The 18,507-nt window shown below is 34.5% G+C and overlaps 3 protein-coding genes and 5 long non-coding RNA genes across 8 annotated transcripts in view; 6 read left to right on the top strand and 2 right to left on the bottom strand.

Moving 5' to 3' along the window:
* The first annotated feature begins 320 nt into the window (after positions 1-320).
* Positions 321-1,469, top strand: LOC149269841 (uncharacterized). The gene is made up of 3 exons (XR_016269347.1): positions 321-632; positions 692-1,228; positions 1,288-1,469. It is a non-coding gene; the product is annotated as an uncharacterized LOC149269841 (long non-coding RNA).
* Positions 1,470-2,157: 688 nt separating this feature from the next.
* Positions 2,158-3,467, bottom strand: LOC108612138 (uncharacterized). Its single transcript, XM_018005042.2, has one exon. The coding sequence runs from the start codon at positions 3,305-3,307 to the stop codon at positions 2,360-2,362; it is 948 nt and encodes a 315-aa protein (XP_017860531.1). The 5' UTR covers positions 3,308-3,467; the 3' UTR covers positions 2,158-2,359.
* Positions 3,468-3,743: 276 nt separating this feature from the next.
* The window catches only part of LOC149269834 (uncharacterized), a 174,950-nt gene continuing 160,186 nt past the window's right edge, over positions 3,744-18,507 (bottom strand). Inside the window, exon 2 of the long non-coding RNA XR_016269455.1 lies at positions 3,744-3,808. This is a non-coding gene — a long non-coding RNA (uncharacterized LOC149269834). The remainder of the gene's footprint in view (positions 3,809-18,507) is intronic.
* LOC149269840 (uncharacterized) lies at positions 4,190-5,065 on the top strand. Its single transcript, XM_089464034.1, has 3 exons — positions 4,190-4,386; positions 4,474-4,650; positions 4,716-5,065. The coding sequence occupies exons 1-3, from the start codon at positions 4,317-4,319 to the stop codon at positions 4,946-4,948; spliced, it is 480 nt and encodes a 159-aa protein (XP_089320160.1). The 5' UTR covers positions 4,190-4,316; the 3' UTR covers positions 4,949-5,065.
* Positions 8,716-9,516, top strand: LOC108612139 (uncharacterized). Its single transcript, XM_018005043.2, has 3 exons — positions 8,716-8,875; positions 8,957-9,133; positions 9,192-9,516. Exons 1-3 carry the CDS (start codon positions 8,803-8,805, stop codon positions 9,407-9,409), a joined length of 468 nt encoding a protein of 155 aa, XP_017860532.1. The 5' UTR covers positions 8,716-8,802; the 3' UTR covers positions 9,410-9,516.
* On the top strand, positions 10,118-12,760 carry LOC108620485 (uncharacterized). The gene is made up of 5 exons (XR_016269340.1): positions 10,118-10,278; positions 11,069-11,248; positions 11,314-11,439; positions 12,207-12,383; positions 12,442-12,760. It is a non-coding gene; the product is annotated as an uncharacterized LOC108620485 (long non-coding RNA).
* On the top strand, positions 15,133-15,940 carry LOC149269839 (uncharacterized). The gene is made up of 3 exons (XR_016269091.1): positions 15,133-15,291; positions 15,371-15,547; positions 15,613-15,940. It is a non-coding gene; the product is annotated as an uncharacterized LOC149269839 (long non-coding RNA).
* LOC149269838 (uncharacterized) lies at positions 17,102-17,838 on the top strand. The gene is made up of 3 exons (XR_016269048.1): positions 17,102-17,259; positions 17,339-17,515; positions 17,581-17,838. It is a non-coding gene; the product is annotated as an uncharacterized LOC149269838 (long non-coding RNA).

The following is an 18,507-nucleotide window of genomic DNA, read 5'->3' as shown; positions in this document are numbered from 1 at the left end:
GTGTAAGGGTTTGATTCAAATGGATGTAAAGTCTATATATACATACAGTTTACACACATATATTCTAGATCAGCATGATAAACTGAGTGGATCTAGCCATGTTCGTATGTCCTTCTGTCCTTTAATTTAATAATTTTAAGTCTTTACAAATTTATTTAATTTACTTCAGCATAAATATATTATAATTATATTAAGCTATAATTATCCGTAAACATTTGTATATATCAATAATTTATATAGAACAGTTTGTAACATCAAAGGTGGCCTTGACTGGATCTTGAAAATTTGAACGGCATATGGGTCTCCATACTCCGTACATATCGTCAGTACACAATTGCTGCTTCAAGCAGTAAAACACATTTCCAATTTTTTTAAAAATCAAAAAAAAAAAAAAAAAAGTTAAAAATTATAAACCGAAAAAAAGAAAAAAAAATAGCTGCGAGCAAATAAATAAAATAAATAAATCCCTGCTTGAAACACATTTTAGTATAAGTGAAAAGTGAACGAAAAATATATAAACTACTAAAAAAAAAAAAAAAAAAAAAAAAACCAAAAATAGTAATAATAATTATAATAATAATAATAATAATAATAACATAACACAAAAAGGACTTCTTGGCAATTTCTTATATGTAAGTACGCTACGTATAATAAAAATAATTTTAATTTAATTGATTATTTAATTCGAAAGGAACGGCAACCCTAACATGGGAGGTGAGCTCCGAGAGATTCACTGTGCACACCGTCTCTTACACTACAATACGCAATTCAGCTACACGCACACATTAACCGAATCAACACCAACACTACTCACTACACCAACAAGCTGATACTACACTTACACTGTTTGATTCTTGGCCACACCATCGATACATTCAAATTGATTGATTCAATACACTCAATACATTCAAATTGATTGATTCAATACACTCAATACATTCAAATTGATTGATTTAATACACTCAATACAGTCAAATTGATTGATTTAATACACTCAATACATTCAAATTGATTGATTCAATACACTCAATACATTCAAATTGATTGATTCAATACACTCAATAGACTCAATAATACTTAATACTTACTTACACTCATAACACTTAATACACTCGATATACTCGATATACTCGATATACTCAACTATACTCAACTATACTCAACTATACTCAACTATACTCAACTATACTCAACTATACTCAACTAGACTTTTGGCGAAGAGGTTACTGTGAGTATATTCGCGATTCTTGATTCATTCATATTATCTAACCGTTTTCTTACCACCAGAATAAACATGGTCAGCATCTTTGTCAATACTAATACCTCGGAAAAGATGAGTCATGGATCAGACGGCTGTCAAACACTACTATCTCTACATTCAAAATGACCTAACACACACTTGTGAATATATATGTTTATATTTATATGAATTGTATATTCACAAATTAAATTTTTTTATTACACCTGAATATCTGTTTTATATTTAAGGGAATGCAAGAGATTATAGAGTTGTACTACGTATCAGATGCATGTGATATGCAATATATATAAATGATTCAAATTGAATTTATTTAAATATATGCTTTGTATATATTAATGTATTCTAAATAAAACTAAAAAATCAAATATAATAATATAATATAATATAGTATAATATAATATAATATAATATAATATAATATATATATTATGATATAACAACTCAAACTTAGCTTATTTCCTATGATTACAAATTCAATGCATTGAATATAAATGTCAAGAGCATTAATTCTCGGCTCAGAAAATAAGATACATCTCTATATTATATTTAGCCATAGATTAATAGGCTGTCAGGCTGTTAAAGGCTAATGCCTGACCGATAACTGGCTATAACTGTCCGCAAGTTCTTGATGGCTTAAGAGCAGGGTCATTAGCAAAAACAACACTTACCGACGCACACGCACACCCGTTCACACATAGTGGCACGCCACATACCACACACACACACACACACACACGCACACACATACAATCATGTATTTGCAGTCCGCGTCAACATAATTGATGAGTTTTGCTTGTAGGCAACCTTCAAGCCAAAACCGAATATATCCTAGATGTGTCCTGCGGTTGCTACACATACACACGTAGCAAACGTGTGTGTGTGCGCTTGGGGTTGTAGGTAAATTGGCTTATTTTGTCGACAGTTTAAGCCCGTTGGGTATTTATTGAAATTTACTCGCTGTAGCGAAACACTTAAGTTGGCATTAGAAGCCCCTCGAGTTGTAGTCAAGGCAGTTGATAAATGATTTCTAGGGTCAGCGTGTCGCCGTCGAATGAACTTATATACGGTTATATAAATATAAGTATATGTATATGCGTATTAAAATGCAAGAAAAATGATAAAGGCAAAAGCCAACAGAATGTTTAAGGAATTCGTAGCAGGACACGCAACACTGAATGCGGGCATAGCATCTGTGACACGGGGAAGCCGCCTGTTCACCTCGCAGTTATTGATCATCGCGCGCTTCATGCTGTCGCCGGCAAAGGATCTGAGCAGCCGAGCTGCGTCCCGACCGCACAGCATGGCGCTGCGCGTGTAGTAGCAGTCGAGCACATCATTGAAGGCCCTGCAGACCCTGGTCGCATTGCGCTTCTCATACCAATCGGCTGGGCCCTCGCACTCGATCATGTCGGTGCGCAGCTCCTTGAGGCAGTTGTGGGCCTCGTTAAGTCGCGCCTGGCGCTTTCGGTTCACTCCGTCGCAGACCTCCGACTTGTAGTAGCTCAGCCCATCAGCCAGCTTGCCATAGATGTTGTCCTCGGCAACGATGCAATTGCTTGTGGCGCTGCTGATGCGATCCAGCACATCGGATATCTCTTCACAGGACTCGCCTAGCATCGGCTGCGCCAGCAGCAGGACAATGCGCTCCGGACTAATCACGTAGAGGCGTGCCAGCTGCATAACCAGTGGATTGTCATCGCACAGGTGACCTTTCTTGCCAACGCTAGAGTCTTTGCCCCTCAACTGATAGCCGGGCGGACATGTGGCGGTGCTCTTGTCCTTCAGCTGATACCCAGGCGGACATACATCAGATTCGCCCTTACCCTGGATTGGCTTGCTTGTGGATGTCTCCGAGCCTGTGGCTGCGGGAGTGGCAGCCTTCTCTGAGCCAGCGGACGGTGGCACATTTATAGCTGCGCCATGGCGGCTGCTGTGCGGCTCGAAACCATAGCGATGAAAGTACCACGGAAACCATATCGCCTGTGTCGGCTGCAGTGGGGCCAGTACGAGCAGCATCAGCGGCAGGAGTCGCCATGCGATTAGCATTGTCCAGGTGCATATATATACATGTATATTTATAGAAATATGACTTATTGCAGGATTTTCTTTGTTAGGGATTTTCTCAGGGTGAACTTTGTTTTTTTTTTTTTTTAAATCTTGTTTATTTACATCGAACTTCTCTTTTGAGTTTTCAATGTAAGTTTACATAAAAATGTCATGGGAATTTTCCATGCAAGCCAGTTTAACCGTTAAACATAATATAAATACCAAATGTAGAGAATTATGCAGGTAGAATTATTATAAAATTTGTCTTTTTTAAACGGAAACTTAAGATTAGATATTGCTAACAATAATATACTATTGACTTAATATTATTATAATATTATTATAATATTAAGTCAATAGTATATTATTGTTAGCAATATCTAATCTTAAGCTTCCGTTTAAAAGAGACAAATTTTATAATAATTCTATATATATATTTAAACAAAAAAAAAAAAAAAAAAAAAAAAAAAAAAAAAAAAAAAAAAAAAAAAAAAAAAAACACTATAGTACATATAATAATATAATTATAATATTAGAAATGGGAGCAAAATAATTTTTTTTTAAAATATAGATAAATAAAATGATTTTAGTAAATATTTTATTGTAAACATATAATTAATAGTTATGAAATGTTTATTTGCTTATAAATTTTTGAAATTATTATTTTTGTTTTTGTTTATTAATTTAAAATTTTTTTTTTTATATTTTGCTCTGTGTATTTCTCCTTGAAACCCCTCTTTTTGGCTATAATAAAAATTATGATATAACACCGTAATATAATAATAGAATAAAAAATAATTAATCCAATAATTTAATAAAATTTCAATCGTATCTGTTAAAATAGCCCATAGCATTCAGCTGATCTAAGCTGAGTCGATTTAGTTCCATCCGTCAGGATGAAATTCTACAAATCTAAGCAAACTGATATTAAATAATATTTTAATGAAATTTCAGTTTTTATAGTCGCTTAAATTGTTTTCTCAAAATTTAATTTTATTCAAATTTAAGGATGGCTGGATTCCATACTTTGGCTTTTATTTTCATATATCTAAGCTTTGTATTACTCTTTTTAGTTCCCAGTAAGTTTTATTGATGCACAAATAAAGAATCTTAAAAATAAATAATAATAAAATAATTACTAATTAATTAAAAATTCAATCCTACAGATGTAAACGGCAAAGCTTGGTGTTTCAACTGCGAAATTTTAGAAAAGTGTGAAGTACAGAAAAATTTTTTAAAGTTCTCCAAGAAGGTTGATGAGGACAAGATAGTTGAAAAGATAGCAAATGATCCTGCTGACCCGAACATGGATAGATGCCTGAAAGCAGGTCACAAAATATCTGGTAGCTGCGCATTTGATTCATAATATTATATAATTGATTCTCAACTATGCACTACACCATATAAGGCACTATTTCGGATACCATATGCTCTGCTGGCGAGGATAGCATGTGCCACACGATAGCGGAGCACACAGAAGATCCGCTGAAAATCGGTATGCACTGTGCATCGTGCATGTTGTTGTGCGCCTGTCCACGTATAAGCCACCTACGCAGCGGCCTCCACAACGAAGAAAGTGTCCTAAAAGAAGACGCTATAATCATAGCTATATGTCTAGCAGCATTTTACATGGTGATGTGAGGCAATCCTAGACAACAATTTGAAGGCTATTGACATTTTCCAATTCGGTTCTACAGAGGATTAAGGCAATTTAGCCCTGTCTATGCGTGCCTCTAAAATAAATTGTTCTTATTGTAATTTGTAGTTTTCTAAACGGTCTACATAGATTTTATTTTTTATTTAAAGTGAAGAAATTAATTAAAGTTACTTCACATAAAAAAAGATAGGAAAATAAAAACAGTATGACAAGTAGGAAAACTCGCGACTAGAAAATCTCCTAAGTACGGTCTCCATAGTTTAGATTAAGCATAAAATGAAACAAACCCAAATTCAATCACTGTCACAATCAAACAATCATAATTAAATAATTAAATAGAAGAAATACAAAAAATTAGAAAATTCATATATCAGTAGAGGAATCGAATTTTCTTTAAAAAGTAGTTCAGACGGTGTTCAGTGTATAATCCTAGTCATACCCGAATGGAGACTTGTTTGCTTCATCCGCCTCAACTTTATAATTTCCAGCTCAACATAAAAGCATACAATTTATAAGCTGAAAAAAGCTTTCAGTGGACAATGTTGCTCTTACTTTAAAAATGAAATTTAAATTAAAAAAGAGGTAAGAAATATTCATTGGACTTGGCTCAGAGTAACATTTCGAATGCAAATCCAGAACGAACAGGCATAATCCTTTGCGAAATTATTGCAGAAATTGTGCGGGCAAGTGTTCCACTTGGAAAAGATGTAAAGAACGAAGAAGAGGTGAACACACAAATGAAATCGCATTTTATGCTGTCCATAAGGCGACCTTATCGTAGTCTCAGCTACTGCTGCTGCTGCTGCTGTTGTTGTTGTTGCTGCTGCTGTTGCTGCTGCTGCTGTCTTTATCATTGCTCGCACCTTGGCGCACTTTTTGTGAATTGTCAAGGATATGGCGAGTGAATTTTATTAGCACTCATAAGTTGTAAAGTGTATTATGGCAAAGGAGCAAGGACAAAGCGACAGGCAGAACGCCAGACTGAGTGACTGACTGACTGACTAGCTGTAGATTTTTGTGCGTCCCCTCGGTTCATGTTAAACAGATTTTTATTGCAGTTTTTTATTTGCATTTCTTGTACTGGGATCCCGATACTTTTTCCCTTACAACGAATTTACTTTGTCGCATTTTTTTCATATATACATGTATATTTATATATATTGTATATATACTTCCTTTTTATTATTTTTTAACATTTCGTTTCATTTTGTCGCTGAAGGAAATGAAATATTTTTGCATATAAAAAACATTTGACTTTTGACTTCCTGCTGTGACAATGTTCCTCGCGCTGTTTATGTGCCAGCCTCTCCACTTGCCTCTGTCTCATCTGCTGTCTCATCTTTATTTTATTTCTTGTGCTCTGCTCATATCCGCCACGTAATAAAATAACAAGGTAAATATGCAAAAGAGCAGAAATTTAAACAGCTCATGAATAAGAGAGATCATTCTGTAAAAGCAAAAATCACAGAAGGCGAGAGAGAGTGAGAGAGAGAGAAAGAGAGGGGGATAAGCGCTTGGTCAGGTTATCGTAATCAACACATCATGAATCCGAATTTATATGAAATTTTATTTCTTCATTAATGAATTTCTTATCATTAATCTTTAGCAGCTTGTAATTTTCATCCTCATGTCAGTGCCCATAACAATTACACGAATTGACCCAGGCAACGCTACATGTGAGCAGAGGGACAGAAAGAGAGAGACAGAGAGAGAGAGAGAGACAGAGAGAGAGATTGATACTGAGTGTGTGTGTGTGTGGGAGTGGAAGAGCCTGGCAAATTATGTCATTAGGTTGCCTTGTTGAAATTTGTTCAATGAACTGTGTTAAATTTGTTGACTAATTGCGAATGTCCTGTGCGCTGCGCCTAGCTGGCCCGCACGCCAGGATCCCAATGCTGCTGTTGCTGCTGCTTTTGTATTATGGCAAAAACTGACACGAGTCCGATATAAAAATTAATTGGATTTTTATGCGGCGAGCGATGACAATTACTTAATGCGAATGGAGTGGGGGCTGATGAATTCCATATTAAAGTAACAACAGCATCAATATAGATAAAGACAGAAACATATATGAGCAAGGTAAAAGTACAGAGAAAGCGACTGACGAATTGATAGAGAGGACAAGTGGACAGATAGGTAGACACACTTCTACGCCTGATCACTATATATAATCGAGTCTATATGTATATAGAACAGAGTCAGACTGTAATATACAGTTGTCAGCGCCATTGAGTACACTTTAAGTGCATAAACGGAATGTTTTACAGGCATAATTTAATGCAATTAATTGAACATTAATAATGCACCGGCAAAATGCAGTCGACTGGCTGCAGCAGCAGCAGAAACAAACGATCCGCATAATTTATGAAAAACAAGAACTCTGATGAAATTTGATTAAAAATAATGTAATGTATATACATTTACATATATTATACATATTGTATAATATATATGTACACATTTTTTATATTGTTATAAATATTTGGATGGCTGGCTGTGAGCATAATTAAAATGTCAAACATGGCATAAATCATGTTCTCTGTGCTGCTGGCTCGGCTTGTTAATGCTGTGTACTGGGCGAGTGTTCTTATCGAATGCTAAAATTTTAATTGCATTTTCATTAAAATCAATAAAATGCAAAACTTGCACGAAGTATATTCACCCACTCTGTCTCTCTCTCTCTCTCTCTCTCTCTCTGTCGCTCTTTCTGAGGAAGTGCTCTTCTTGCAACCGGCGCCCAAAAATGGCACTTCATTGCGCAAAGAACTTTTACAGTCGGCCAGGTGCGAGTGCTTGAAAATGGAAAACTAATGAAAATGCTAGTAGCTGCCGAGGCTGCAATCGTAGGGCACTGTGGGTGCAGTGGCCAGTGCAAATGGAAATTAGATTGCCCCGACGCCAGTTTGCTAGACAAAACTTGATACGAGTTTTTACCTTGCCTCTTCTTTACTTGCGTTTTCTCTTTTTTTATATTTTTGTTGTATTAGTACACCCTGGACTCTTAAAGAATGACTAAACTGTGCCCAGGCTGGATATGGACTAGACCGTAGAGAGTGCCGAAAAGCGTTTAACTTGGCATATCAATAACAATCAATATTGGGCACTATTAATGATTGCAATGTAGGTCGAGTAGCTTAAGTGAGATAAGGGAAAAAAGACATCATAAAGCCCATTGGAATCTATATCTTGAATAAAGGGATACAATTTTTTGATATTTTAGAGTGTTTAGGGCACATTTTAGATAAGAATATGAAAAGATCGAAAGATATAGTAACCAATATATTGTAGAGAATATTACTAGAAAATGTTTCTCTGTTTTATTTTTCAAGTCGATATTTATGTTATATCAATGATTGGATTTAAATTAAAATGCAAAAATTATATAATTATAGATCTATAATTATGGCAGAGGGTATCTGCTAGGTGCATATTTGCTAGCTAATTGCTGCTTTGTGAAGTGAGGCAAGTGCAAGGAGAAGGACCAGGCAGAGACGGAACATCAATTGCTAGCGTAACTAGTTCAAGTTGCTTACAGTAATTATAAATTTACCTAAGGAATTACGCAAGCTCGTTGAGTGCAGTTGAAGGAGTTCACAGGTGCCGTCACAGAACTTTCCCCGGCAGTTGAAGGCGGCGGTGACTGTAGAGGCAAATAGCCAGTCAAGCTGTTTGCTTAAATTAAATAATTCATTCAACCCCCAATTTTATTAATAATATAATAATATATTACTTGAAATCCTTACAAAACTAAGTAAACTGCTCAAATATATTTAAAGGTTAATTCATATTGAATTCCAAATTTTTGACTCACTCTCATTTGGCATTTAAAAAAAATTTAATGATGGATGGACTCAAAATTTCAATATTTATTTTCATATATTCGAGCCTGACGTTTCTTTATTTAGTTCCCAGTAAGTCACTATAAAGTGAAAATAATGCAAATAAAACATATACATTTTTGGTCTTAACTACACTTCAATTCCATTTTACAGATGTAAATGGTAAAGCAATATGTTTAAATTGCAAAGCTTTGAAAAACTGCAAAGTTCCCGCAAACTTTGTGGCGTTCGCTAAGACTTACGATCAGTCTAAACTAGTTGACAAAACAGCAGATGATCCAGCTGACGCAAAACTGGATGTTTGTCTTGGACCTAAGAAAAAAATATCTGGTAACTGCGCATTTCTTTCCCATATTAGAAAATTTTTATTTTATTGTTTATATTTTAGGCACTTTAACAAATTATATATGCAGTGGTGGGACAGACGGTTACTGTCACGCGATTACAAATGCAACAGACGATATGTTTACTCTTGAACTATATTGCGCGATGTGCCAGCTAAGGTGCCCTTGTGAAGGTAGACTCAGCCTGGGAACTGGAACTAGAACTAGAGAAACCGCTATATTTGTACCAATATGTCTAGCAGCATTTTATATACTGGTATAATACCTTCTTATCATTATTTATAATTGATTCTAGAGCTCTCAGTAAATTGGGGTGCATAGCTGAAATGTAAATAAATGAAGTTCAAACGGTGCTTAATCAATTTTAAATATGTAAATATGTTTCTTTTAAACGAACAGTGAATTTCTAATCAATAGTCGAACAGCATGATTGTCAAACAACCCTGATCTAGATAATGTACTCCTGTAACATACATTTGAACAGTATCATTTTAAGATGATTTGCCTGAATTATACAAATTATATTTAAATAGACATAACAAAAACATGTCAAGTATATACATATATGTATATAAAAAACAAACAAATAAAATGTTGCGACAATGAACTTTCCCAAATAGCCAGTCAAGATTTTTCATTAAAATAAATTATTCACTAGACACAAAAAAAAATCCTAATAATATATATATTTTATATATATATAATTAAAATTAAAATAATAATAAAATAATACAATATTAATATATCATAAGCAAATAAATAATTATATGTTATAAGCATTCATATATATACAATAACCATAAGACATTTTTTTATTTGTAAGCATAAATGAAATAATATTTACATATTGATTTTAATAACTGTATTTTTATTTCTATATTTTATTGGTTTAATGTATAAAATCGCACGATTACGACAATCTGAACGTATAGAAGATAACCACTTGAAATACTTAAAAATCTAAGCAAACTGTTCAAAAATATTTAGAAGAGAAATTGAATTCCAAATTTTTGACTCATTCTCAGTCGTTTTCTCATTGGACATTGTTAACAAATTTTATGATGGCTGGACTCAAAATTTCAATTTTAGTTGTCATATATTCGATCCTGACGTTTCTTTATTTAGTTCCTAGTAAGTAAACAAGTAAGAAAGCTCTGGTCGAGACTACCCGACTACGAGATCCCCTGAACCCTTCGAGCAATAGCTGTTTCAATCAGTTTCCGCGTCTTTCTGCTTACACAAGACACACACACATCATACACACACACACACACACACACACACACACACACACACACTCACACACACACACACACGCACATACACGCATGGGCTGCAGTGGTGACTTACTATGGGAACTTAATTGTTCAATAACTTTTCTTGTGGATGTACTTTTTTCATGAAACTTTCAGATTATGATTATAACATGGATATGCATGGATTTGCGAAAGCACAAGTTCCTAGTATTTTAAATACGCCTTTTACAAATGTGTGGGTAAATTTTGACAAAAACCGAAATTGTATAAAATGCATATAGGTAAATTTAAAATTTGGAGACTCTAGCTTTAAAGATGTAGAAGATATAAATTTATTACTGGTTTTCGATAATGTTTTTAATCGATAACAAAATAACGGGCAGCTTAGAAAAAAAAGTCTTTTCAAGTCTCTAGCTCTTATATCTTCTGAGATCGACGCGTTCAAACATACGGACAGACGAACAGAGCTAAATCGACTCAGCTCATCGCCCTGATCAAGAGTATATATACTTTATGGGGTCTGCCACGCCTCCTTCTGCCTGTTACATACATTTAACAAAACCATTATACCCTGGTTTCCCATTGAATATGGGTTCAGGGTATAAAAATAAAGCAAATAAAACAAATATATTTTTGTTCTCGAATGACTACAACTTCAATTACAGATGTGATGGCTGGTGATGCAGTATGTCTAAGATGCGAAAGTTTTCGAAAATGTTCAGTTCCTCGCGGTTTTTTATCGTTCGCTGATATTGGAGATCATCATCGTGTAATTGATAAAACAGCAAGTGATCCTGCTGACGAAAAATTGGATGAATGTCTTAGCCCCAAAAAAAAAATATCTGGTAACTGCACATTTCTTTCCCATAATAGAAAATGTTTAATTTAATTGTATGCATTTATATTTTAGGTATTATAAAAGGTATTATATGCAGTGGTGGGACAGACGGTCTCTGTCGCCCGATTATTTCGAAAAGCACTTCAGTATATGAATATAATAGTTGCCGTGCGTGCTGGATAATGTGCCCTTGCAATGGTAATTTCCACAAGGGAACTATTCTAAGAGAATCCGCTTTACTTGTAGCAATATGTCTACCAGCATTTTACATTATGGTAACAGATTCTTATAATTATCTAATAATTAGTATAGTACTCTCAGTAAGTGGGGTGCATAGCTGAAAGCTAGAAATATTAATAAATGTAGTTCAAACGGAGCTTAATGAATCTCAAATATGTATATAATATATTTCCATTGCGTGAACAGTGAAATTCTAAGCAATAATCGAACATGTTTGTCAAACAACCCTGATCTGGGTAATACATACCTTCTACCTGTAACAGACATTTGAACAATATCATTCTTGATCAGAGCGACGAGCTAAGCCGATTTGGCCCTGTCCGTCTGTCCGTCTGTCCGTCCGTCCGTCCGTCCGTATGTATGTATGAACGCGTCGATCTCAGAAGATATAAGAGCTCGAGACAAGAATTTGTTTTCCTAGGTCCGTGTATATCACGCACATATCAAGTTTTTCTCTATATATCGATAACTACTTCCGATATTTTATTATCGATCAAAAACCTTATCGAAAGTTAGTTATTTAATTATATCTCCTACACCTTTAGAGCTAGACTCTCCAAATTTGTATGTATACTTATATGCATTTTATATAATTTCGATGCTCGAAATGTCAAGTATATATATGTATATGAAAAACCAACAAATAAAATGTTGCCACAATGAACTAAACACAAAAAAAAAAATCCTTATAATATAGATATATATATATATGTATAATTTTACAGATATATATGATAGAGCAGTATGTTTAAATTGCAAAGCTTTGAAAAACTGCAAAGTTCCCGCAGATTTTGTGGCGTTCGCAGAGAAAGCCGATGAGTCTAAAATAGTTGACAAAGCAGCAGATGATCCAGCTGACGAAAAAATGGATGTTTGTCTTGGACCTAAGAAAAAAATATCTGGTAACTGCGCATTTCTTTCCCATATTAGAAAATTTTTATTTTATTGTTTATATTTTAGGCACTTTAAAAAATGTTATATGCAAAGGTGGGACAGACGGTTACTGTCACGCGATTGCAATGGCAGCACCTGATATGCTTACTCTTAATCTACATTGCGCGATGTGCCAGGAAAAGTGCCCTTGTAATGGTAGAAGCAGCAAGGGAACTGTTCTACGAGAAACCGCCATACTTGTACCAATATGTCTAGCAGCATTTTACATACTGGTATAACACCTTCTTATCATTATTTATCACTAAGTCTAGAGCTCTCAGTAAATTGGGGTGCATAGCTGAAATGTAAATAAATGAAGTTCAAACGGTGCTTAATCAATTTTAAATATGTAAATATGATTCTTTTAAACGAACAGTGAATTTTGTAATGGTCGCGAATCTCTAAGATTGCAAATTGCAGCGCATATCGTTTGCGACAACATTGTCGCCTGCGCTGCAATGCAAGAGAGAGAGAGAGAGAGAGAGAGAGCGGAGCTTTAGCGATCGAGCTTTCGCTAAGTTTGCGTTTCGCTAAAGTTTGTCGGAGACAGTGGGAGAAATCCGCTGTATTGCATCCCGCTGCCCGAAGCTTCGCTGAGAGCGAAACAAATGAGCAGAAGAACACTGGAATGTGGGCGTATAAAACCAGCCAGTCTTTTCCGGCCCACATTCCATAGAAACCACCCACGGCGTGGAGTTCTAAAATGTTTTATATCTATATATATAAAAGAGAGTTGTGTAAAAGAGTCCCGAGACTTATAACTTGATATGTGCTGGACCAATTTTCATGGTTTTTGATTTGTTGGATTTGTAGGATAGTAGATCTTACAAATACTGAAAAAATTTGACGAATACTAATAAAATATACTTCATGGGCAATATGGAAGAACAACTTGACCGGCGTCAAGAAATCAACACAGCTATGAAAAGAGCTATTCTCCAAGATTTGCAGCAAATGCTTCACGAACATCATGCATTGGTCAAGCTGTTCAAGACTGCTTTAGAGCGCATGCCAAGAGATGACTATAAAATAGTAATCAGAGCAGATAAAAAACCAGTTGGAACACATGAACGCACATTTAATGCTCCAACAGTCGATGAAGTCGCAATCCTGATTGTTGGTGAAAGCTTGTTTTGTAACAAACTCGACTTTGTTTTATATATATATATATATATATATATATATATATATATATATATATATATATATATATATATATATATACATATAGAGAGAGAGAGACTGTTAGGCGGTACGAAGTTCGCCGGGACAACTAGTATATATATATAAACATTACAATATTAATATATTATAAGCAAATAAATAATTATATGTTATAAGCATTCATATATCTACAATAACCATAAGACATTTTTTTATTTGTAAGCATAAATGAAATACTATTTACATATTGATTTTAATAACTGTATTTTAATTTCTATATTTTATTCGTTTAATCTGAACGTATAGAAGATAATACTTGAAATACTTAAAAATCTAAGCAAAGTGTTCATTGTTAACAAATTTTATGATGGCTGGACTCTAAATTGCAACTTTAATTTTCATATATTCGATCCTGACGTTTCTTTATTTAGTTCCCAGTAAGTCACGATAAAGAAGAAATAAAGCAAATAAAATATGTACATTTTTGGTCTCGCATGATTACAATTTAAATTTTACAGATGTTAACAGTGAAACAAAATGTTTAAATTGCAAAAATTTGAAAAAATGCAAAACTCCTGCAAATTCTTTAATAATCGCTGAGACCGAAGACAAGCCACTTGTAGTTGACAAAACAGAAAGTGATCCAGCTAACGCAGAATTGAATGTATGTCTTGGCCCACACAAAAAAGTAGTCGGTAACTGCGCATTTCATTCCCATATTAGAAGAAATTTCTTTTATTGTATGCATTTGTATTTTAGGTACTTTAAGTGGTGTTGTATGCAGTGGTGGGGCAGACGGTGTCTATCACGCAATTGCATCGAAAACAGTTTTAATGTATGACGAAACTACATATTGCTTTATGTGCGAGATAATGTGCCGTTGCAAGGGAACTGTTCTAAGAGAAATCGCTATACTTGTAGCAATATGTCTAGCAGCATTTTACATTCTGGTATAACAGTTTTTTAACAGCAATTTGTGGACTATACTCATCTGCTACTGAGTATGGTGCTTAATAATTTCAAATATGTAAGCCATTTTAAGATGACCTGAAAATTATACAAATTATATTAAAATTGAAAAAATTAATTAAAGTTTGACTTAATATTCTGAAATATCTTAGCCAGAGCTCGGTAGTTATCATGTGAGCTCGTTGAGTTTAGTTGAAGGAGTTCACAGGTGGCGTCACAGAACTGTCCCCGGCAGGTGCAAGGCAGCGGTGACTGTAGAGATAAATTGCCAGTCAAGCTGTTTGCTTTAATTAAAATTTTTACTGAAAAAAAAAAAAAAAAAATTAACCATATACCATAATATTATATATAATATTAATATTATAATAATTATTATTAATAATATTATTATTAAAATAATTGAATACTGTTTACGTATTGTATTTAATAACTGTATTTTTATTTATATATAATTTTTTTTTTAATTTACCCCCACGTTTAGTTTGCTAATTTAGCCCATTAAAAATCGTACATTTGCATATAATGCATTTCGCTGAACGTATAGAAGATATCTACTTGAAATCCTTACAAATCTTAGTAAACTGTTTAAAAGTATTCAGAAAAGAAAATAAGTTCCAAATTTTTGACTCATTCTCAGTTGTTTTCTCATTGAACATTGTTAAAAAAATTTTATGATGGCTGGACTAAAAATTGCAGTTTTAATTTTCATATACTCGAGCGTGACGTTTCTTTATTTAGTTCCCAGTAAGTCACTATAAAGAAGAAATAAAGCAAATAAAACATACATTTTTGGTTTCGAATGAATACAAATTCAATTCTACAGGTGTAGCTGGTGAAGCAGACTGTATAAATTGTCCACATTTGACACACTGCAAAGCTGCCTTAAACTCTTTCGCGTTCGCAGATAATGACGACAAGAGTCGTATAGTTGACAAAAGAAAAAATGATCCTGCTAATGCGAAATTGGATGTATGCCTTGGCCCACACAAAAAAGTAGTCGGTAACTGCGCACTTCTTTACCACAATAGAAAATGTTTAGATTTATTGTATGCACATGTATTTTAGGTACTTTAACAGGTCCTGTATGCCGAGGTGGGACACGCGGTCGCTGTCACGCGATTGCAAACGAAACATTTCGGCCGGAACATATAGATGGCCATTGCTTTGCGTGCAAGGTATTATGCCGTTGCAAAGGAACCGTTCTAAGAGAAACCGCTATACTTGTAGCAATATGTCTAGCAGCACTTTACAGTCTGGTATAACAGTTTTTTAACAGCAATTTGTGGACTATACTCATCTGCTACTGAGTATGGTGCTTAATAAATTCAAATATGTAAGCCATTTTAAGATGACTTGAAAATTATACAAATTATACTAAAATTGAAAAAATGAATTTAAGTTTGACTTAATATTCTGAAATATCTTAGACAGAGCTCGGTAGTTATCATGCGAGCTCGTTGAGTTTAGTTGAAGGAGTTCACAGGTGGCGTCACAAAACCGTCCCCGGCAGGTGCAAGGCAGCGGTGACTGTAGAGATAAATTGCCAGTCAAGCTGTTTGCTTTAATTAAAATTTTTACTGAAAAAAAAAATTAACCATATACCATAATATTATATATAATATTAATATTATAATAATTATTATTAATAATATTATTATTAAATAATTGAATACTGTTTACGTATTGTATTTAATAACTGTATTTTTATACCCTGAACCCATTGAAAATGGGAAATCAGGGTATAATGGTTTTGTGAAAAAGTATGTAACGGGCAGAAGGGGGCGTGGCAGACCCCACAAAGTATATATATTCTTGATCAGCGCGACGAGCTGAGTCGATATAGCCCTGTCCGTCTGTCCGTCCGTACCATACGCAGTACGAGTTTGCTTTATTTTTTCGATAAATTGTCCGATAACTTTTTTATCGAAAATAATCGACAAATTGATTTTGTTTTTTAGCCTAATTTGAACATTTTTAGACCTGGGGTCTTCAAATTTGCGTTGTATATAAAGTTAATGGATACAAAGATTTTGTTATTTACAGATTTTGGATACCACGCCCCTTTCGCCCCCGATGTGTAAAAAACGCATTTCACGTACTAGAGACTTGGGCTTTGGAATATACACACATATTCACCATATTATTACACTCTGAAAGTTTCATTAAGATCGTATGTCTACAAAAGAAAATTTTCAACAAATAAATTCTCATAATATTGCCCACACTGCAGCGCAGCCCAAGCGCAGTCGCTGCTTACTGCGCAGTTAGCAGAACGCAGGCTTATGCGTGCATGTGGATGCATGTGTATGTATGTGTGCATAAAAGAAGTGCAGAATGATTAGAATATCAGCTTGGAGGGTTCAGGGTATCTCCTAGTCCAGCAGTCTCGACTGGAGCTTTCTTACTTGTTATTTATATATTTTATTTTTTAATTTACCCCCACGTTTAGTTTGCTAATTTAGCCCATTAAAAATCGTACATTTGCATATAATGCATTTCGCTGAACGTATAGAAGATATCTACTTGAAATCCTTACAAATCTTAGTAAACTGTTCAAAAGTATTCAGAAAAGAAATTAAATTCCAAATTTTTGACTCATTCTCAGTTGTTTTCTCATTGAACATTGTTAAAAAAATTTTATGATGGCTGGACTAAAAATTGCAGTTTTAATTTTCATATACTCGAGCGTGACGTTTCTTTATTTAGTTCCCAGTAAGTCACTATAAAGAAGAAATAAAGCAAATAAAACATACATTTTTGGTTTCGAATGAATACAAATTCAATTCAACAGGTGTAGCTGGTGAAGCAGAATGTGTAAATTGTCCACATTTGACACACTGCAAAGCTGCCTTAAACGCTTTCGCGTTCACAGATGATGAAGACAAGGGTCGTGTAGTTGACAAAACAAATGATGATCATGCTGACGCGAAATTGGATGTATGCCTTGGCCCAAACAAAAAAGTAGTTGGTAACTGCGCACTTCTTTCCCACAATAGAGAATGTTTTGTTTTATTGTGTGAATTTGTATTTCAGGTACTTTATTTGGTGTGGTATGCAGAGGTGATACAGGCGGTCGCTGTCATGCGATTGCAGACAATTCAGATGATATAGATGGGCATTGCTTTGCGTGCATGATATTATGCCGTTGCAAGGGAACTGCTCTCAGAGAAACCACTATACTTGTGGCAATATGTGTAGGTCTAAGTATGCTCTCAGTAAGTGGGGGTGCATAGCAGAAAGTTAGAAATGTATATAAATGTAGTTTAAATATATTTTTTAATATTTTTTTAATGAACGGTTAATTTATAATCCATAATCAAACAGCATGTTAGTCAAACAACCCTGATCTAGATAATACAATATATACCTACTGCTTGTTACATACGTTTTAACAAAGCCATTTTATGATGACTTGAAAATGATACAAATTAAATTACAATTGCAAAAATGAATTAAAGTTTGGCTTAACATTTTCAAATATCTTAGCCAGAGCTCGGTAACTATAACGCAAGCTCGTTGAGTGCAGTTGAAGGAGCTCACAGGTGCCGTCACCAAACTTTCCCCGGCATTACGGTGCATGACGGCGGTGACTGTAACTACTTGAGGCCATGGCGTAACAGGCAATAATATTATTGATAGATTAAGAGTGGGTCGTTGCTGAGGGGTCAAAAGTGGGCTAACGAGCATGCTCTCAAGTGTTGCCATCTTCGGGGCTCATCTAAGATGATTAAAGACTCGGCTCGGGTTGTGCCAGGTGCAGTTTAGTTTATTTGCGTGCTGGCTCCGCACTGCAGCAACTCGTGATGCAAAGACAACAACATCGACGAAAAATGTCGCTTGGACACATCAATTGGCAAGCAGTTTCAAGTTACTGCAAGAAAAAAAAAAATGTACAGTAAATTTACATCTCGTTCTTTTTAGGCGATATCCTTTTTTTCGCGTCCTTTTTGCCAGATGCCA

This window comes from Drosophila arizonae, chromosome 3 (genome assembly GCF_054131065.1).
Source record: "Drosophila arizonae isolate 15081-1271.41 chromosome 3, UAZ_ARI_1.0, whole genome shotgun sequence".
NCBI classification, from domain to species: Eukaryota; Metazoa; Arthropoda; class Insecta; order Diptera; family Drosophilidae; genus Drosophila; species Drosophila arizonae.
Note: the sequence above shows the minus strand (reverse complement) of the source record. Positions and strands in the feature narration are given on the sequence as shown.